This window comes from Prionailurus bengalensis, chromosome A1, assembly GCF_016509475.1.
Source record: "Prionailurus bengalensis isolate Pbe53 chromosome A1, Fcat_Pben_1.1_paternal_pri, whole genome shotgun sequence".
Classification (NCBI taxonomy): Eukaryota; Metazoa; Chordata; class Mammalia; order Carnivora; family Felidae; genus Prionailurus; species Prionailurus bengalensis.
Window position 1 is genome coordinate 82,977,523 of NC_057343.1, and position 21,414 is coordinate 82,998,936.

Sequence of the window (21,414 nt, forward strand, 5' to 3'; positions counted from 1 at the left end):
TCTGCAGGCCTGGGCACAGAGGCCACGAGGGGCCACTCCCGCACCCACGGAGGGCAGGCCCATGTCAGTGTCACAGGGAGACTGGCCAATGGGCCTCTTTCTGTCCACTCCATCTGCAGCCACAAGTGCAGACGGGCAAAGACATGCAGAGAAATGCCCGAACCAGGGCCACTAACGGAGGCTGGCTGTGGAACAGCAGAGAACACGCACACTCTCTCCCAGGGGAAGCTGACTGTCCAACCCTCACAGCCCCACATCACAGGCTGGGGTTTCTTGAAGGCTGGAAGGCCATGGAATGAGTCGTATTATTTACTCCCCACCATGCTCTACAAAAGACTGCATATGACTTACATGAAATACGCCTAGTAAAACAGAAAAATGTAAAAAGTATTTAGAAAATTAGGAACAGAGGGGCACCTGGGGGGCTCAGTGGGTTGAGTGGCTGACTCTTGACTTTGGCTCAGGTCATGATTCAGGGTCATGGGATCGAGCCCTGTGCTGAGCTCTGTGCTGAGTGAGGAGCCTGCTTGGGATTCTATCTCCCTATGAACCCTCCACTGTGCACCAGCTCTCTCTCACTCTCTCAAAAAAGAAAGAAAATTAGGAACAAAGAAACAGAAATGGGAACAGACCAGGGCAAAAACAGGACATACATATGCAGATTCTGGGTGGAAACATCAGGCTCCATGCTGAGGGCCCTGGGGGTTAAGGGCGGCCATTGTACCCCAGGCACCTTACCGCCCAGGCTCAGTAGGGACATCATTGTCCAGGCAAAGCCACCAGGGTGAACAAAGCCACAGGGAACTTTCCTACACACAGAGGCCTCCGCAAGAACAAAGCCTCCATGTGCACAGTATGACCTCATGTTCTCCTGTAACAAGACCTGACCCAGTGGCCACAGTGGGAAACGTGGAGAAGGGCACTTCCTCCGCCACAAGTTCCAAGGTGTGCAGCAACAAGAAAACTGAGACGTTCATTGCCCTTGCCTGATGCAGCCACACCGAGTCCAGGGAAACAATATAAATTATGTTCGCAAAGCAAGTGACAGGTATTACAAACATTTTCCTGGGACCACAAAGGAGGTAGCCTTGACCACAGCCTTGCTCCAAAGGTGAACTCCATAATGACTAAAATTACCCGGCCCCCTGAGGCACGACAGAAAAAGTCACCAACAGCTTGGGAAAGCCGACCCGACCTACCGCGGCCCAATCAAAGCGTGTGCTGGTCAGAGGAATGAAGACACCGTTAGAAGCAAGGCGACTTCGCACAGCCACATTGGGCAGGGAAAAACCTTATTCTGAACGAATGTGGCCCTGCTGTCCTAGAGCCCTAAACCTAACCCGAAACCCTAACCATAAACCCTAACCCAACACTAACCCCTAATCTTTCCCAAACCTTAAACCCTAAACCTAACTCTGCCCCACACCCCAACCCTAACCCTAACCCTAACCCCAACCTAACCCCTAACCACAACCCTAACCCCTAACCCCAGCCCTAACCCCAACACTAACCCTAAACCCTAACCCTAACCCTAAACCCTAACCCTCCATGGAGGACAGAGCCCTCTGTGGCAGGAAGCCAGGAAATAGTAGCGAAGGAATGAGGGAGGCAGGGAGCCACTGTGGATGGGCAAGAGCCTGAGGGGGTACCGATGTGGACACAGCTTGGTGTCTCCCACAGTCACTGCGAGCGAGCCTCCTAACAAGATGCACCCAGGGGACGTGCTCACCTCTGTGGGATTCCTGACAAAATGCGTCACCTGAACCTACCACGGTGGACCCTCCGACACTCCCAAATTGAGGGACGCCCATAAAAAACTGCCCGTGTGCTTCAAAAACACCAAGTCTGCAAACCACAGAGAAAGGCTGAGGAATGTTCCAGGTGAAGGACATGACAGAATGAATGCCATCACTGGGTGCTGGTTTCAGGACACACAATGGGTGTAAAGATCACTACAACACAGCTGATGGCAAGGGGTAACAATGCCACCCCAGCGCTGGCGTCCTTTGGTGGCTGTTCAGGTCATACAAGGAAGTTCTTGTTTTTAGGGAATGAACCGAAATATCTATGTGGTTCAGAAACACGTACACACGTGGAGAGAAATGAAGAGATAGAAACAATGGAGTACGCTCAGCAAATGAGAAAACGAAACAACCAGCAGTTCTGGGATCGGGACGTGGGAGCCGTGCGAGCCACGGGATGGGGACGTGGGATGGAAATGCGGGAGCCCTGGGATGGGGACGTGGGATGGAAATGCGGGAGCCCTGGGATGGAGACGTGGGATGGGGATGCGGGAGCCCCGGGATGGGGACGCGGGAGCCACGGGATGGGGATGCAGTAGCCACGGGATATGGACGTGGGAGCCCCAGGATGGGGGACGTGGAAGCCCCGGGATGGGGGACATGGGAGCCCTGGGATGGGGATGTGGAAGTCCTGTTCTAGTGTTGCTGCTTTCCTGTGAGTTCAAAACCAGATCAAAATTAACACTTCCACAGAAACCCCACAGGGTCCCAGAGCTGGTCCGTGGCCCCCAGAGCTGCAGGGAAGCACTTTCTGGCAGGTTCTGCCTTCCCCAGCCAGCCTAGCTGCTGGGCTCCACAGCAGGTACAAGTGGGGGCCCACCATGGAGACACAACACTCACGTTCTTCATCTTGAAGGACTCCTCCTCCAGTCTCTCCACTGCCAGAATGTTCTCGATGGGAATGCTGCACAGAGGCTGGTCTCCTGTAGCAGAAAGGGGCTCTCTTAAGGGGGCGGGCAAGAGGTGGCACGGGTACGCAGCACGCAGACCACGGGCTTAAGGGGTTTGGAGTCGGGATGCTGCAGAACACCCCAACTTCACACTGTGTGCCAAGCAGGACCCGGTGCTGCCTCCCAGGAAGCCTAAACCCTCTAGCCACACAGTCAGGAGCCACATCAGATCTGGGGGGACACAGCCAACATGGGACCCCAATTCCTACGCCTGGCGTCCACCTGCCCAGGCCACCCTGGTGATTATGCTCCTGTAGTAAGAGACGGCTTGCTCTGTGGGACACTTACTCTTTGCCCTTCATTTCACTCTGGAAAAGCAGGTGGTTAACCCCATCAGGGCCATAAACAAGGCTCTGGTCTCTCAGAAAAAAGCTGATCAAATAAAAAGCTGATTTTTCCCGTTACCTTTGCTTTTCTGGTAGGCAAACTCATGGTTGGTCAGGCGGAACCATCTTTTCTTAAAATTCTTCATCCCAAAGCGTTTCCGTCCCTGCGCCCTCTTAATCATGAACCTGTGTGAGCAGGACATCTTTGCGGAGGATGCTGGGGCTCGGGGCACATACCCTGCCTTCCCCACCCCACAGCCTGAGGTCATGTCTGCAACATCAAAATAAGCTGCCCCTTTTGTGTCTGTGACACAAGATGCAGCCTGCAGACTTTCAACATTGTTCTACTTCCAAGTAATAGGATTAAAAATCAAAAGGCAAACATCTCTACTTTGGAAACGTTTAGTCCCTGTGCTGGTGTTAACTTTAAATTACAAGTTGGCAGGGACATCAGGTTCATCAGTCCCTAAGCAAGCAGCTGCCTGTCCTCATTTCCCACACTGGAAGCATCAACTACAGATGCCATGAGGAGAAAGGGGCCATGGCAGGTGCGCCCCAGGAGGGAAAGAGGGACTGGAACCCCTCCTCCCGGGCAGGCAGCAGATGCTTCAGGAGTGGGGGGGTCTGATGGAGGGCTGCACCAAGCTGGGTGGTTCAGCCTCCTTCCCTTCCCTTCTGCTGATGGCGTTTCTCTGCTCAACACGGTCTGCGGAGCACAGGTGTGCAGAAAGGGAAGTGAATAGCACCATGTCTCAGACGTGCCCTGCGTGCAGTCTTGGTGGATCTGAGACATGCACAAAGGCCACGCTTCTCCGGTCTGGCCGCCTCTGACCTGGGAGGCCACCAGCCACATGGCAGAGGTGCCCGGGATGCCACAGTAGACATGGGACTTACCCTTCCTTGAGCAGAATGGGCTGCTCGATGCTCTTGGGGTCTCTTCTCCCAGAAGACGAGATCAAATCTAAGAACTGGAGTGGGATAGAACGCAGACGCTTAAAGGCAAAATGGCTTGAAAACACTCCTTCTCGCACAGAAAGTTCACCAGGATGCGGTCTCTCTGACAGCACAGCAGAGGGGAAGCCGCCCCTGGGTTCCTGGGTCAGAGTCCTGCACAAGTCTCCACTGCGGCCGGAAAGCTTTGGTCCCGACCCCCCAGGGCGGGTCTCCCTGAACCCCAGCTGCTGCCTCACCTGACGGCTGCCAGGCTCAGTGACACCCAGAGGCCTCCCTGCATGTGAACAGGTGACCCAAGGACACAGCTCTGCTGGAGCGTGAGGCAGCTCAGGCCCCCTCCCGCCTTAGCCTGACTGTTCCACGACCCACCTGGACCCCCTCCAGCAATTACCACGTGCCCCCAGCTCCTGCCCCTTTCTCCCTTCTGGGTCCTGGCTTTTACGGTTTCTGAGAGCTAAACATGTGTGACTGTTTCCAAACACCACAGAAAAAGTAAAGCTTCTCAGAAGAGATTCTCCCCACATGCCGCGTCCCTAACTCCGGGCCTGGGTCCCCGGGCTCTGTGACCCTGAGGCGTTTGTGGGGTGACCAGGAACAGACAGCCAGGAAGGGTAAGGTGAGGGGTTCACAGAACAGACAGGGCACCCCACCACTTGGTGGGGGGACTCAGGTATGAGGTGCTGGGTCCCAAAGAGGAGTGGTCAGGAAGGAGCTGGGAGGGTGGTCACCGCCACTATGAATGCTCTGAACTCTTTAAAATGGTTAACGGTCAATTCCATGTTACGTGAACTTTAGCCCAATCTTTTTAAAGCCAACTATTTCTCGGGAAAGATGCACAACACAGGGGTAGTAAGTCCACGTTAACCAACGTCCGTACTTACGTTTTTTACTGCATCAGCATATTTTTGCTCATTGAAGAATTCATAAAACGCAGCCATGTAGGATTCCTTAAAACTGGCCTAAAATGGAACAAGTCACTTAGCAAAGGCCCACAGGTCTCTCGGCTCATGGCCCAAAACTGAGAAATCTAGAGGCACGGGTCATGACCAGCTTCTGTTGTGGGGACTTGGCGAAGGGGAGAGAGCAGGTCTCCTGGTGGTGGACCGTGAGGGCACAATGCTGCCCAGCGCTCAGCCCAGGCATGGCCCATGGCAGCCACACAAGCCACCAAAGCTGTGTTTGGAAAACTCAACTATGGGGGGTTGGGGGGTCCCTCAGTGAGTTCTTTGCTACAAACGACCCAACACCCCTGCTCATGTGGACACTAACACCTAGGTTCCAGGTCTATGGAGCCTACACTGGCATCCAGGTGAGGCTGCTGCCAGAGCCCCTTCTGTGACTGGGGTAGGGGCGGGGGCTCCCAGAGCCCTTTCTGTGATGGGGAGCAGGGACAGGGGCTCCCAGAACCCCTTCTGTGATAGGGGGCAGGGGCGGGGGCTCCCAGTGTGGGGAAGTTGGGGCACCCCTCACGAATGCATGTAGGGACTTCAAAAGAACCACTCCTGATACTCTGCCCCAGTGAGCACCCTTTACACACGTAGGTCACTTTACTGTTTCTGGGCACGCAATGAGGTTTGTGCAGACCTCAGACCCAGCAGGAGCTTCTTTATCCGAGTTTCCAGCTAACACAAACTGGCGTGGACGGGCAGAGAAGAGCAATCGTGCCCATCGGCTGGCTGTTGGCCACCACACAGCTCTTATTTTACTCAGTTTATAGAAACCAAGCGTTTCCCCAGAGGTTGCTGCTTGTCTGCCAGGGACTGGACCCCACAAAGAACAGAACGAGGGGATCTGGGCTGGGGGCTTCTGCACATCCCCACTGAACCCTTTCCAGACAGAAGGGGTGGCCTCACTCCACCCAATCAGCCGCCCCTGCAGATCCACCCATGGGCTTCAGCCCCAGGGAACACGCCCAGCTGTCCCCACATCACTATCACCAAACATAATGTCCTTGGACCTGCCCATCAGGACCCTTGTCCCTGGGGCAGACCCTCAGGGCCAGGAGGGATAGCACAGAACCCTCGTCCCCAGGGCTGTGAGGCCCAGGGCAGACCCTCAGGGCGAGGAGGGACAGCACAGGACTGCCGGCTGCCCATGGGCCACAAGCCTGCCTCTGGCAGGCATCCTCAAATGCTCAAGACCAAGGCTGCTGCGTGGGGCTGGGCCCCGTGGTCTCTGAATCCTGACACAGGCATGGATGCGATAGCCACCCCTTCACGTGATGGTAACGCAGCACACGCTCCTGTGATACCCCCCAGCTGCGTGTCGGTCTGATATGATTTCAAATCTACTTATTTATGGCAAAAATGAAATTGTGGCTGGGAGCATGGCCTTCCCAGTCACTGGTAAGCAGCCCGACCTCACTGACATTTGTCGGCAGAAACACAGGAGAAGCCATGGCCTGGGGACAGGGAGTCTGGGAGGGCCTCAGCAACTCCCCTAGGCTGTGTTCCCTAGCAACAGTTGCTCTAGCAACAGGGACTTTTACTTTTGTCTGGGGCCTATGTCATTGCTGACCTTTCTCTGGGGAAGACTTGAAGACACTGAATTTGGACTTTATTCATTCCCCCTCCCCTTGCCTGGAGTCCAGTGGCATTACTCCATCACTGGTTCGGGGTATGTTATTTCTTTACTGCTTACTAACAGACGCTATCCGCCATGCTACTGGGCTTACGAAATATCACTGTGAATTACAATTCCCACTGTGAACCTGCATTAAGTACAGGATTCACAGAACTGAACTCGGTCTCTGAGGATAATTTGCCCAAACAAGACAGTCTCAAAAAGCAAAGTTTCATAGCTCAGCAGGGCAGAGAAGCACTTGCAAGCTGCTGGAATGTTCTATAAGCATGCCGGGTGGGCATTTGGGTGGGCTTTATTATTCCTTCTCTTATAATTGTATTGAACACACTCTCTTTTGTGTTAAAAAGAGGAGACGGTTAAAATAAATGACTTACAGATTTTGATTTGGACAAGCTGCCAAGCGTTTGAATGGTCTTCGAGATAAGTGTCAGCGTTCTCGATGTCTGCGGGTCCTGCCAGGCGGGAAGGGGCAATGTGAGTTTCATTTGTTTTATAGAAATGCTTGACTGAACCCAGAATCACACAGCCACAAATGGATGACGTCACCTGAAAGCCCCCCAGCACCTGCGTGCTGCCAGGAAGTAACCGGAAGCAGACAAACACTGGATTTGGGAAAAGTCCCCCTAGGTCCTTCGTCAGCGTGTGTTGGACCTGCTCCTGATGCAGGCTCCCAGGCCACCGTGGACTGGACCTCAGCACGTCCACGTGGCACCAGCCGGGGGTCCCCGCAGTGCAGGGTGAGGACAGTGGCTGCGAACAAGCACCCAGCCCAATATGCACGAGGGGACCTCCCTGTGCGGTTCTGAAGTCCCTCAGGTGGCCTCACCCAGGGTGTCCCCTTAGGGTCTGGAGGTTTAATCTAAAACCAATAGATGGAAAGGGCCGCTTGAATCCCCACCGCCCTGCACTTCCAGCCAGGCGCAGTCACCACCGGGCGCTCTCCGCTGGCGCATCGCTAGTGTGAGCGCTCAGAGCCTGTGGCCCTGAGGAGCTCAATGTTTGCTGATTGAGTGAATATGTGCCTGAATGTATCCAAGATCACAAATGCTCCATTTTTCTCAAGGCGGGAGTGAAATCCTGGTCACAGCATCCAGCTGTGTCTATAGGCACAGCTTAGAAAGGCCGCCAACCCTTCGTGTGCATAGAGGGGTTCAGGGCGTGTGGTTGTACAGTCCGCTGCCCCTTCCCTCTTCCTCAGAACACCTGCTGGCTCAGGAGGGCAGGTGTACTGGTTTACGGGGCTGGCGCTCACTTACCGTGTGGTGAGGCGTGAGCTGGAAGAGGTTGGGGGACAGGATAGCAGGAGCGAAAAACCTCAGGAAAATGAAGCTGCTCACAGCTGTGTACCGCACATCCAGGTCATCTGTGGCCAGGATACAGACAGCCAGCTCAACAAGCCTTCTGAGGGTGACAGCGGCGAGCCCAGGCATCTGTCCAGCAACCCTGCCCCTCCTGAGGGTCTGTCCCTGCCCCATTGCTGCTCTTGCCTGACCATTACTAAAAGCTCGGGACCTTTTGGTGGCTGGGTTGTAACACACTGGAGCTGGTTCACCAGCTGGCCAAAGAGTGAGGCTTGGGTGCCTGGTACCCCCCTGCCAGGCAGAGTGAGGCCTGGGTGACCGGTAACCACTCCCCAGGTTAGAGTGAGGCTTGGGGGCCTGGTACCACCCCCCACCCAGGGCAGAGTGAGGCTTGGGTGCCTGGTAACCCCCCCCCCCACCTCCACCCCCACCCAGGCAGAGTGAGGCTTGGGTGACCGGTAACCACCCCCCAGGGCAGAGTGAGGCTTGGGGGCCTGGTACCCCCCCCACCCAGGGCAAAGTGAGGCTTGGGGGCCTGGTACCCACCCCTCCCCTCCCAGGCAGCAGTGCTCTGACATGTTCGGAAAGCAGGAGGTCCTGTCCACAGAGTGGGTGCGAGGCCCAGGCTCCAGTGCTGAAGAAGCTACCCCGGTGGGTAGGTGGGACGGGGTTTCTATCAGGTCCATGGGGACTGCTCTGGGGGCTCAGGGGTCCCCTGAGGCAGCAGGATGCACCTGGGCTGACTCATGGGCTCCTTGGGGAAGGATGGCACAGAGCCATGGGCGGGGACGGGTCAGGGCGTTAGGCCCCACACTGCCCCTTCAGCCTTCCAAGCCCTGGCCTAAGCCTGCATCCTGGTGCTGAGTTAGGGACCCGATGCTTCCCACCAGGGCAGGACACCGCTGTTTTGCCCATGGGCAGGTCTGCACAGGGTGGCTCCAGTGCCTCCCTGAGGAATCGGCAGAGTTTGAAAAGGGGATCAATCCCTGGGATCTGTCTTGCCCCAATTCCAGAAAGGGCTTCTCCGGTCTTTCTTGAAAATGCAGCAAGCCTGACCTGCATGACACTGGGCACTGAGCAGGGCCTCGACTTGCCACAGTCAGAACTGCTGAGAGCCGGGAGAGTGGCTTCTCTGACCAGACAGGCCCAGACTCAGAGAAATTCATGCTCCATCCCAAATAAACCACTGGGACAAAACCTGGCCAGCTGCCCTTCCTCTCTGGGTTTGGGGCTCCCCGGGGGCAGCTGCACTTGGGCTCCAGTGCTGACTCAGTGGCTACAGCTTACAATCACCTTTATGTGGACTCTGAACGTCACTTCTTGGCCTTGTGCCATCCAGGAGAGATAAGAGGAGCCACCCAGTGAGGGGCTGTGGGTATGCCCGCACAGAGGACTCACCCTGGAAGCGCTTGGCAGCCGCCTCCCGAAGAGAGAAGAAAATGTCACACATGACGGTCGGGCAGCTCACTCCTGATTTGGTGATGATGTTGAAGATGCGGTCAACGTACTGCCGAAGATTCTCCTGCAATAGGATGTGGGTGGGACACCCTGCCAGTGCCTGTGCAGGTCCCAGGTCCCAGGCTGGCCACGAGGAGCACTATGGCCACACCCGGGAGGGAGTCAGAGGCCGGGGACTGGCACAGAGCTTCCCACTGGCATTTGCAGAAGGGCCCCTCTGTGCAGCCACAGTAGCCCCGTGGGGAGATACTGGAGCTCTGGGGTGCGGGGCAAGCCCCACTGACCCCCTCCTCTGCGCCGACCTCATAACTGGGCGCAGAGATACAGTTCCCTGGAATGCACCTCCCTGACGGCAAAAAGTGTTTTCTGTGAAAGCATGAAAAAGACTTAGCATAACCTGCCAAATCAGAGTTTTGCTGTTTTAAAAAACAGGACACCACTCTGCAAGGACACAGGGGCAGGTGGCCCGGGTTTGGGACCCAGGTCTGTTGCAGCTGGAGGACAGACCAGGCCAAGAAGAGGCCAGGCCATGAGGCCAGCCTGGTAGGGAGGGTCCCGTGATCCCAGGAGAGGGGGAGGTACAGGGGCCTAGTGCGCCAGGCCGGGAGCGCCACTAGCCAGCAGAAAGCGGCGGAGAGTGGTGGTGCACGGCAGCTGAGATGACCAGTCCCCCACCACAGGCTCTGGTGGCATCCTGCGGGGCACATCCCAGTGGGGCCCCCACCCCAAATCCTAGAGAGACGCAAAGCACCCCAGGTGGCCCCGGGCCCCAATCCTGCACACGGGTGACGGGTCCCGGAGGGTGCTGAACAAACCAGAAATCCTTACCATGTTGTTCTCAAGGTTTTCTCCGTCTTTCAGTTTCACAGGGTCAATTTCACAGGATTTGTGGCTCTGGCATATCTGGAAAGAGCGGTTAGGACAGGGAGTGAGGGACACAAAGTCCTGGGTTTCAGGCAGGTGCAGGTCAGGGGCATCAGCCTCAGGAAGGACACCAGGAGCCACAGCCAGCCCCCGAGACACAGGGTGGGAGAGGTGGCATTCAAAGCAGCCAGACACCGGACTCGGTCCGTGAGGACACAACTTCCTTGAAGACCCTTCTGAGTTAGCTCACGTGGCATCAAGCTTCATGAAGTTTAACAATGTGATTACTTCAGTGTGGCCAAGCTTGCACATGGATCAAACTGTGTGATTTTAACGCAAGTTTAAGCTTCCTCACGTTGCAAACGGCCTGCATTTTATGAAGCTGTTCTGGGGAATGCTGCTGGGGATCCCGTCCAAGGTCAGGTGAGGAGCTCAGGGCCACGTGGGAAGGAAGTGTGTGGGGCCCCCAGCTGTGCTTGCCGACCAGTAAGAAATGACAGAAGAGCTGTCCACAGCCATGAGGGGGCAAGACGTGACTGGCTTACAGATTTGGGGGACCCGTGCCTAAAGAAAGGGGTGCTCTCCAAAGAATCAGTTTTTCTCTTGTATGTCCCTTTGTCTTTATCAGAATGATAGATTTTCTGAAGTGAGCAATTTTTATTTTTTTAATGTTTATTCGTTTTTGAGAGAGAGACACACAGAGAGACAGAGAGAGGGACAGAGAGAGACAAAGACAGAAAGAGAGAGAGAGAGAGAGAGAGAGAGAGAGGGAGGGAGGGAAGGAGGGAGGGAGGGAGGGAGGGAGATAGTGCAAGTGGGCGAGGAGCAGAGAGAAGGAGACACAGAATCCGAAGCAGGCTCCAGGCTCTGAGCTGTCAGCACAGAGCCTGACATGGGGCTCGAACCCACGAACTGAGAGATCATGACCTGAGCTGACGTTGGGCACTCAACCAACTGAGCCCCCCAGGTGCCTCAGCCCTCTGTGCATTCTAGAGTGAGCATGGCATTTACCCTCAAGTAAGCATTTTCTTAATTTGAGGAAATGAAGGAGGTTCTGGAATACACACGGAAGGTCCCTGTGGGGATGCTGGGAAGAGGATGACCTTAGTCTTCACGCAGGTGTCCCCCCCCCCTCCCCAGGTGCTGCCTTCTCTGCATCCGCCTGTGGTCCACGGGGAAGCGCCAGTGTGGTGGAGAGGGGTCTGTCACCCCCTAACTCACTTCCTCTATGGTGGGGAGGGGTCCGTCACCCCCATGCCTGTGGGCCCTGACTCACCTCCTCCATGGCGGGGAGGGGTCCGTCCCCCCATGCTCACCTCCTCTATGGTGGGCTTCAGGGTCACGTGCAGGTAATGCATCCCTGCCAGTTTCATTGTCTCATCGATACACTTGGAGGTCAAGGAGTTTCCTCGGAAAATGGTGTTGGGGTCCCTGTAAAACAGTGGTGGAGACAACTGTCTTTCAGGTAACAGGTGTCAACAGAAGCAGAGCCTGTGAGCACCGTCCAAGGAGGAAGAGACCAGCTCACCCTGTTGAGTCTGCTTCCAGATGCCCTGGAGGGAAACAGACCCCCCCCCCTGATGTCCCACAGCTGGGAATCCTGAGCCCCGGGCCCTGCCTGTGTAACAAACCCCTGTGCAGAGACCTGCCCCACCATTCCACAGAACATCCACCCCACCCACTGCCTCACCCGCGTGAGGCTCAGTTCTGCATAAGCTCAGGCTTCTAAGGACCAAGCTGGGGTCACACAGAAATGCAGCAGGACAGTAACCCTAACAGGCTGTGCTCCACATCTTCTTGCAACTAGGGTGCATTCTAGATCTTTCTAAACCAGGAGCTCCAGGGAGACATTCTTCTTGGCAGAACCCACCCCCACGGAGTGGGCGCAGGTCCTGGGGCAGCAGCGACCTGGCCTTCTGCTGTGGGCCTAATGTGAGCCGACAGGAGCTGAACCCACCCCCAAGGCAACTATAACTGGTGCCCTGTTCACCCCCTTCTCGCTCACATACCTCGGGATTTCCAAGAGAAAAGGTGTGTTTTTGAGGAACAGTGAGGGTGTCTCTGGAAGAAAACCTATAACGGTCACTTTAGCTGGCCCAGACCTGTGCTGACCAGCGTTGAGGGAGACTGCTGCTGCCCAGGTCACCCAGACTGCCCCCGCGCAGCCCCTCACTCACTGGGTCCTCCGGACCTCGGCGTTGGCGATGGCGCTGATGAAGGGCACGACCCGTCCGTAGTGCAGGAAGAGCCTCACCAGGGGGATGGCGGCCTCCTGCTTTTCCTTGCACACCTCGCCCAGGATGTGAGCTGCGGATGCGGACACCGGCTGTGGGAAGGAAAGACACCATGGGACCCCAGTTGGAGCCCCCCAGCCGTGGGGGCTGGTCAGTGGGCTGGGATCCCGACGGAGGCTGAGGGGTGGAGTCGGGCTGGGGGCGGGGTCTAGGGGTAGAGCTGGGGTGGAGGCAGGGGGTGGAGCCGGGGTCTGGGTCCCGGGGGTAGAGCCGGGGCGGGACTGGGGGCGGAGCCAGGGGCGGAGCGAGGAGGGGCTGGAGGGCGGGGTCCGGGGGTGGAGTCGGGCCAGGGGCGGGGCCCGCAGGAGAAGCCGGGGTCAGGGCTGGGGGCGGAGCCGGGCTGGGGGAGGGGTCCGGGGGCAGAGCCAGGGTTGGGGGGCAGGGAGGCAGGGGGTGGAGCCAGGGGCGGGAGGAGGGTGTGGGGGGGCAGGGGGCTGGGGGTGGAGCCGGGGTGGGGTGGAGGGGCAGGGGCTGGGGGTGGAGCCAGGGTGGGGTGGAGGGGCAGGGGCTGGGGGTGGAGCTAGGGTCGGGGTGGGAGGAGCAGGACGCTGGGGGTGGAGCGGAGGGGGCACAGGGGGCTGGGGGTGGAGCCGGGGTTGGGATGGGGGCTGGGCGCTGAGCCGGGGGTCCAGGGTGGGTGGGCACGGGCCTGGGGGTGGAGCCGGGGTGGGGGGGGGGGCAGGGGCCTGGGGGTGGAGCTGGGGTGGGGGGCAGGGCAAGGCGGTCCGCTGGCGTGCAGATGGTAGCAGGTGGCCCAGGGCGCCGCGCGCACAGGTACCTCCACATCCGCAGACTTCAACAGCAGGTCCCGCAGTGGGCCGTAGTAGTCGGAGGAGAAGACGTGGTCTTCAGTGTAGACCACGTTCAGCCGCAGAGATCCCAAGTCCCCCGGCTTCAGGCTCTTGCTGCCGTTGTCTCGGGGCTGAAGGAAGTACCTGGGAGCAGAGCACAGGGAAAGGGCTGCGTGAGGCGGCAGCACCAAGGGGCTAGTTCCCTCCAGGCCGCGCCCAGGGCTCTGCTCTGGCTGGTGGCCCGTCTTGCGCTGTGTCGGGGTCTGAGGTAGGAGCGGGCTCCAGGGCGATTCTGTAGGACACCTCTCTCCTCCCTGTGCCAGGGGTGTGTGGATCGGGCATGTTTGTCATGGGAGCCCCCCCCCCGCAGGGTCCGTGTGTCGGGGGGGGGGTGGTCAGTCATTCCCCACGCCCCCCCCACTCCCGCCAGAGACCTTTCCAATGGAGACCTGCAGGGTCTGTGCCCCGGGGCACCCCCCACAACACGTTGACTACGGGGGAAGAGTCTGCAGAGCCACAGACCTAGAAGTTAAGGTGGGAGTAGGGAAGGGTGGAGGGAACTGGGATGAGCAGGAGGAAGTAGGTGTGTAAGTAGTCAGGGGAGACTCTGCAGTACCAGAACTGTCCTGTGATGAATGCTCCCCCGCTAGCAATCCGCGGAGCAAAGCTGCGACCCTTGTATCGAATGTGTGGGGCCCTGAGCACCCGAGGGGCCTGACCGGGCGGGTAGTCAGGCCAAGCACCAGAGTACATGGGCACTTTCTCGCTGTGTTCTGACCGGACACTCTTCCCTTAGGTCTTCCGCAGTGTGGCCATGCGGGAACACTGTCTGAGTCTAAGGGCCAGGCAGACATGGGTGTTGGTAGCTTGTGTCTGGCTGAGGCACCTGGCTAGGGGTCCCCTGGGGCTGTCATGTGAATGTCCCCTCCTGGTTATAGAACTAGGGACAGTTCAGCTCCTCAGTGCTCCTAGCAGGAACCAGAAGCCAGCTGAGGGCTGTGCTGGTGCTGTACTCAGAATTAAAGACACAAGTTCTAGTTTCCTGGTGACAGTAAGCCGCCATTAGGCAGAACACAAAAATCTACCCACACGGTGAGTTTGTAGATGTGCAGGGCTCTGGTATGTAGCATATGTCCTGTGACACCCCTTGTCCCCATCTTGTGTATCTGTTAAAGGAGAGTGTCTGTGGCTTCACAGTAATGACATTCACTGTGATATAAAGTGATTTATGAAATAATCATGAAATAAAACCAAGGCACATTCCTTATGCCAAATACAAAGTACCCAGAGAAAACAGGAGAGGAAGACAGAGAGTAGTGAGGCCTGCCTCCTGGGACACATGAGTGAGGCAGGAGGCCGAGCTGAGGGAGATCTGCCTCAAACAGCACCTTGTTCCCTTCCTCAGCAGGTGTCACCTGTGACGACGGGCCATGGGGCAGCCTGGAGCAGCAGGGCTCTCTAGGTCAAGGCCCTCAGCCACCACGGCACCTGTGTGCTACCTCTCACCTCACCAGAGCTAGCTGGGAGCACGTGCAAAACCGAGGAGGTGGCTAGGAGGGGGCTGACCCGTGCCATCTCATTCTGGCTGTTCCACACTGCCTCAGCCACCCTGCTCTCCACCTACCAGGAGGGTGTGGGGCCAGGCATGCAGCCACCTTACCAGGCTTCGTAAGAGCTGGACTGTCGCAGCACATTCAGCGGAACCCTTAGTTCTCCCAGAAACTCATCTCCAAATTTCAAGTTGCTGGCATTCCAGAGGTCAACTCTGAAAAACAGCCAACGGGGCACAGATCTCCATCAGGGATGGCCTAGGGAGGGCAGGCCGACTGCAGTGTTCCTCATCTTCCCCAGAAGGGTCTGGGACAGGATAGAGCCTTCAGCCCCACAGGCCAGCCTCCATGAAGAGCCACAATGACTGAGGACATTTGAGATGTGAGGTCAACGCAGGATGTGACTTTGGAATGAAGACATGTGTTCCCTGGGCCTGGGGGGTAGGGAGAGGAGCTGAGGGCCTGAGGTTAGGGTAAGGGGCCTCCTGCCTTTTCAATAGGATGGGAAGACCATGCACTTGGGTGGAATTGTCACTGTTCCCTCTGATTTGGGGCCATGGTGACTGTACACGTGGGATGGAAGGATGGGATGGACGGACGGTGTTTCCGGGTGCTGACAAGCAAACATCGTGTGTCCCCCACAGTAACCAGGGATTACTCCATGAGCTGAAAGTTCTCACCACACTTGGTGGTCATGGGGAAAATTTTGGAAGACCACACCAGCCCTCTGTTGCCCCTGAGGTCTGAGCAGGAGCTGCAGGCATCGTTGGGGGGTATAGGGTGTGCCACAGGAAACCAGATGCGTCAGGGACATGGAGAGGAACAATGTCCCCTGGCATTTTTAGCATAAACAAAGAGCCTTTAATCTGCCAAGCGACACCTTAGCAATGGGCCAAAAAGTTTCCAGCCAGTCTTTTCTTCTTTTTAATAAGAGAAGCATTTAAAAATATTTTGGGTTTGTCTGTTTACAATACAACAGCTAGAGGGGCGCCTGGGTGGCTCAGTTGGTTAAGCGTCCGACTTCAGCTCAGGTCATGATCTCACGGTTCGTGAGTTCTGGCCCCACGTCGGGCTTTATGCTGACAGCTCGGAGCCCGGAGCCTGCTTCAGATTCTGTGTCTCCCTCTCTCTCTGTTCCTACCCCACTCACATTCTCTCTCTCTCTCAAAAATAAATAAACATTAAAAAAAATTTTAATTTAAAAACAAACAAACAACAGCTAGGGAGGGCTTCACTCTTGAATTTAAAGCCAAGTCTTGGATAAACACTTCTTTCTCTGAACAAGAAAAGGGACCCATGTCTGAGGGAGTTGGGGCACTGCCTCTGACCCCCAATGGGACTTGCAGACGTGTTTGGAAATGGAACACTTAACCTAAGTCTGTGCTCAAGCCAAGACCTGTGTGTGGAGGCTGGCTTCCCTCAGGACTCGAAGCCACAAGAGGAATGGAAAAAGAGGCCAGGGGTCCCACATGTGGGGGAGGGAGGGGCCTCAGTCCACGCCCCACACCTGACAGCCCCTACCGGCCCAAGCCCCACCCTCTGCCCCCATGGCCTGGTTATTGTTCAGAGGCCTGAATTGTCACTGCAGGCTCAGGGAACACCAGGGTGCCCCCCAGTTGAACATCTGTGGTATGTCCAGTCACGTCTCATGCCCCTCAGGAAGCCCTGACCCTACAGGAAGGCAGATTGCAAACCATGTCAGATCTGAAGAATTCCTCAGGTTCTGGTGAGCAGGTCAGACCTAAACGTGGATGATGGGAAAGGATGCCAGGTGATGGTCTCACAACGCGCTGGGAGGGAGGCCGTAGAGAGGCTGGGCTCCCAGGGACTGCAGCCAGTGGGCATGAAGCTTCGGAGTAGCCCCTCGAATGGATGCTGGGGGACCTCTCGTGCAGCCTGTGCACACCATGGCCTTGACCGTGAGCACCCCGAAAGCAACAGGACCTCGTGCTAGGCTGGGTGAGGCCACCGGGTGGACGGAGCCTCACACACACTAAGCAGCTTGACCTCGCCTCTGAAAAAATACTGCAGCGTGAACTCCAAAACCACATTTGTCCCTTGGGTTAAGTAAATGTCCTCTCAGGCACCACCCAACAGCTGGGAAGTTTACAGCGCTTACTTCAAGCAACTCCCAGTGTCCTACTATTAAAATTAGCAGAAAATTGAAAATTCCTCTCTCTCCTTTCCCTTATTTGTAGAAACAAAACGAAAACCAAACAGAAGAGGTGAGTTCAGACTGCAACCCCCAAGCAGGAGCCTCAAAACCCCAATTCTCGCTCACCGGATTTCAAGTTTGTCTACGTCTTCCTCCTCAAAGTCAAAGTGGGATTTCCGGCTGTAGCTGCAGGGTCTGGTCACCTGGAGGGACAGATGGGCGGAAGCCTGTGTGTGCCACATCACTGCCCACTGAGCACCCCCACGGGCTGGCCACCCCAGGCCCAGGGGAAGAGGCCAGGGGCCCCCCACCCAGAGCTGAGGTGGGATCCCAGCCTGCAGGCACACCCTGAGCCCCATCTCCAGGCGGCTGGGGCGCAGCAGGCAGGGCTGTGCCAGCACTCCACACGCTTCTCCTGGCTATCCTCCCAACACCCCCTAAGCACCTGGGCCGGGCCCCTCCCTCCTCAGCCCCAAAGCTCCACACACCTCCCCTCTCCCTCTCCCTCCTGATCTCACCCCTCCCAACCTCCCATGTCAGCACCTCCACCCTTATGGCATGTTGGCAGTCCATGCCTCTGCCTCCTGGGCAGGGCTCCCGCCCATCCATGGCCTAGCCTGGCCTCAGCCACATCCACCTTCAGCCGAGCCTTCTGAAGGCCCCCTGGAGCCCCAACTAGTTCCCCTCACCCAGCACACAGGGAGTCTTTCTAAACCTGCACCCCCTGCCTGGCTCACCGTTGGACCTCTTCCTCACTGGGAAGCCTGAAGGTGACTGTGAAATGCCCCCTCTTCCAGGAAGCCCCTCAGAGTCTCAACTGCCTGATATGGTTCACAGTGCTGATAAGGTCTATCATTTGCTGTCTGGCTTCCAGTATGGTGGCCATGAGGTTCCTGCGTGGCACCTAATGTATCCACTGAGTGAATGAATGTGGCTTTGATAGAATTTTAAATAATTTCAATAAAACATTTAAGGGTTTTTATATAAGTCTAGCCATTATCCTGGGACAAACTGGTCTGGCGGCTACTTCCTGTTGAAACTCCTGTAGGAGGTTGTGTGCCAGCCCAAAGCCCACCACTGGGACACCCTGCTCCTTCTGCCAGGGGCTCAGCCTCAGGGTGAGTCAGAACTGTGGGGCTGTTTGCAAGCTGAAGCAGAAGGCATGCACAGAGAACCAGCCACGGGGTGTACTTGTCGAGCAGGGCTTGGCCCTTTGAGTCTAAGACCATAAAGTCCAGCCAGAAGCATGCTCCAAGGTCCTGTGGTCTGAGGCCATGGGAGAGGCAGGTACAGCCTGAGAGCCTACATCCAGGCCTGCCCTGGGATCCTGTAGGATGTAGGCCTACCCCTGTGCTCACCTGTACTTGGGGCTTACTGAATTACTCTAGGGAAATGAGGCCCACATTAATGAGTGAAATATGGGTATATGAAATAGAAAACAAGCCCACAGAAGTGGACGTAACTCTCTGGGTGATGCAGGCTGCAGCAAAAGCCTACGGCTTTACAGTGTGTTATATTAAAACAAGTTTGGAAAGTGCTGATCTAACTATTCTAGGCAGCCTAGATATTGAAGGCTCTGGCTGCTTTTAATGCTTTCATATTAAAAACTGTTCCTTATTCTCTGTTCCAGATCCCTCCCTGTCTCTGGAGCCCTGGCATGGATCCCCCTTGAAATCAGGTTGACAACATCAGCTTCCTGCCTGATCTTGAGTCTCTTAAAAACCATTTTCTTCACGCGGCTATGAAACAAGAATGTCCTTCTGGGACAGAAAATGGTGCTTTGCCTTCAGCACTCTGACCCCCATACCCCTTCTTACAGCTGCCCCAAGAAGCCTGGCTCCTCCGTTTCAGAAACCCATGGGCTTTCTGGACACCAGTCAGAAAAGGTCCAGGTTCTCTGCCCGTGAGCTGCTTGGTTCTAACCCATCTGTCCAGCGTCATTTACCAAACTTCCCCTTCTTGCACCAGCCCCACTCTACATCTCGATACACTCTTTCCTTCAGCCTCATGATGCACCTTCCAGACTCTACTCAAGGGTCCCTGCTCTGCGAAGACTTGCTCTATTTCACCAGTCGTTTGCTTCCTGGTCCCCGAAGCCACTGACTTAGCAGCACTGAGCAAGTGCAGGAACCCACTTGTGTGCTCTCTGCGTGGAAGCAAGCTCACGAAGACAGGAGTGGAGGCCTCATGCCACCTTGGCCGCCCAGGACCTGGTGTGTAGGAAATGTGCAAGAGACCTTTGTAGATGGGAGCACATCAGCCTCAATGTATTTCCTACGGGTCACGTTTAAACTGAAGCATCTGCGTTTGCTCCCTGCTCTGTTCCCAGTCCTCAGTCCTCATGGCTTCCATCACACTAATTTCACTGGTTTACAGTTCTGAGGCAGCCAAGGGGTCTCTTTGTTCACATACGTTTCCTTGGGGCACCTGGGAGGCTCGGTCGGTTAAGCCTCAGACTTTGGCTCAGGTCACAATCTCACAGTCCATGAGTTTGAGTCCCACGCCGGGCTCTGTGACAACAGCTGGGAGCCTGGAGCTGCTTCGGATTCTGTGTCCCCTCTCTCTCTGCCCCTCCCCCACTCATGCTCTGTCTCTCTCTTTCTCAAAAATGAATAAACATTAAAAAAAAAGCAAATACATTTCCTCTTTTGCTTCAAACCCCCTCACTATTTCTGGTCAACAAGCGTCCCTCCACAGCTCAGGAAAGACTAGTGAAGCAGGCAAAAAAAAAAAAAAAAAAAAAAAAAAAAAAAAAAAAAAACCAAACAATAGAAAACCACCAAATCCTGATCACTTGGAAAGTATCAGTTTGTCAGCATTCAGATCAGAACTGGGGAGGGGAGGAAAGTTCCTCCGAAGGCAGCACAGGAAGGAGGGAGGGGTCGTGTGCCGCGAGGTCGCTGCGGGACCTGTGGAAGGAAGGTGACCCTGCCTGAGGCCTGTCAGATCCACCTCCTCCCGCGGGGTTCAGTGTGACATCTGTGGCACTGAAACACCAACCTCAAAATAAAACACTTCATCAAACTGCGGGTTGTTGGTCTTCTTTTTCACCTTTGTCTTCTTTGCCTCTGATCTGAACCGGGGAGGAAGGGTGAAGGTTAAAACCAATGCTGCTGATGCCAAATCTCTCGCCCATAACTTACTGCCTCTCTTGTCTTGTAAATATTTCTGCCTGGTTACCCTCCCAACACCCCCTAAGCACCTGGGCCGGACCCCCCTCCCTCCTCAGTCCCAAAACTCCACACACCTCCCTTCTCCCTCTCCCTCCTGATCTCACCCCTCCCCAACCTTCCCATGTCAGCACCTCCACCCTTATGGCATGTTGGCAGCCCATGCCTCTGCCTCCCAAGCAGGACTCCCATCCAGCCACAGCCTGCAGACGAGGAACCCTTACTGAGCCAAGAATACCCAGTGTGAAGAAGCTAAGGGCTTTCTTCACAAAGCAGTTTTAGGGCAACAAAAGAAAGAAAAGTAAGCCAGAACAATATATTCCACCACAGGGCCCATCCTGCACTTCCCAAAACAAGAAGGCCTCAGCATCATCGCACCGGAGTACAGCTCGCCGGAGAGGCCTAGACACGGTACTTGCCTGCACGGTCCTGCCAGGGCCACGGTGGCGTAGGGGTCACACTGCCCGTTCACGATGGGAAGGCCTTGGCACTCGAGGATGCTGCGGAGAGAGTGGCAGTGTCAGGGGCGGGAGCCGGGGGCCTGCAGGCAGCTTCTCAGGGCTACCCTGAAGTCTGAGAGGACAGCAGCCTCAACAGCCCAGGGCCGAGCGTCCTGAGTTCTGGGTGGTGGTCCCGATGCCCGGAGCTCCCGTCCAGCGAAGAGTAGTGGGTGGTGGGTGCACTGATTATCAATCCAGAAACATCTGGGGGCAGGGGACAGTGGTGCTGCATTCAGGACACCCTCCTGGTGACTCTCATGAGTGACACCTTCCAGAACTTTCCTTCCCAGCAACCCGACACAGTAGACACTACTGCGTGTCCACGTTGTAGGTGGGGGACCTCTGTGCCACATGCGCTTCTCGGCAGCAGAAGCTGCCACGGTGTCAGGGTCTCCTCACGCCTGATCCCACCTGCAGGCCCTGGTTCCTGGTTCTCTTTGCATTCTGGAACACGGCCAGCCACACAAGTTCTGAGCACCTTTTCCACGAATTCTGTCATCTCTGTCACCCTGGGTGTGCTTCCCTGGACTGTCCCTTCTCCGGGCTGTGGGGCATGCCGTCCTGCTCCTGGCATGCAGGCTGGAGCACGTGCTGGATGTTAGGCTCTCAGGCTGCTGGAGTCCAGATGCGCCGCGTCCTGGAGAACAAGGCTGCTGGGCCTCCTGCTGCTTGGCAGTTAGCGATCTCCTGCTGCACACTGATTATGGCCATTCTTG

General features: G+C 56.3%; 1 protein-coding gene across 3 annotated transcripts in view; it reads right to left on the reverse strand.

Moving 5' to 3' along the window:
• RASA3 (RAS p21 protein activator 3) overlaps nt 1-21,414 on the reverse strand; it is a 121,299-nt gene that overhangs the window by 12,498 nt on the left and 87,387 nt on the right. For all 3 annotated transcript variants that reach the window (XM_043583671.1, XM_043583681.1, XM_043583688.1), the window contains 15 exons: nt 20,618-20,698; nt 20,029-20,101; nt 17,155-17,231; nt 14,984-15,088; nt 13,311-13,467; nt 12,416-12,564; nt 11,555-11,669; nt 10,203-10,277; nt 9,315-9,438; nt 7,872-7,978; nt 6,990-7,067; nt 4,914-4,991; nt 3,973-4,046; nt 3,158-3,264; nt 2,643-2,725 (listed from right to left, as the gene is read on the reverse strand). In XM_043583671.1, coding sequence (XP_043439606.1) covers nt 2,643-2,725; nt 3,158-3,264; nt 3,973-4,046; nt 4,914-4,991; nt 6,990-7,067; nt 7,872-7,978; nt 9,315-9,438; nt 10,203-10,277; nt 11,555-11,669; nt 12,416-12,564; nt 13,311-13,467; nt 14,984-15,088; nt 17,155-17,231; nt 20,029-20,101; nt 20,618-20,698 — 1,483 coding nt within the window. The remainder of the gene's footprint in view (nt 1-2,642; nt 2,726-3,157; nt 3,265-3,972; nt 4,047-4,913; nt 4,992-6,989; nt 7,068-7,871; nt 7,979-9,314; nt 9,439-10,202; nt 10,278-11,554; nt 11,670-12,415; nt 12,565-13,310; nt 13,468-14,983; nt 15,089-17,154; nt 17,232-20,028; nt 20,102-20,617; nt 20,699-21,414) is intronic.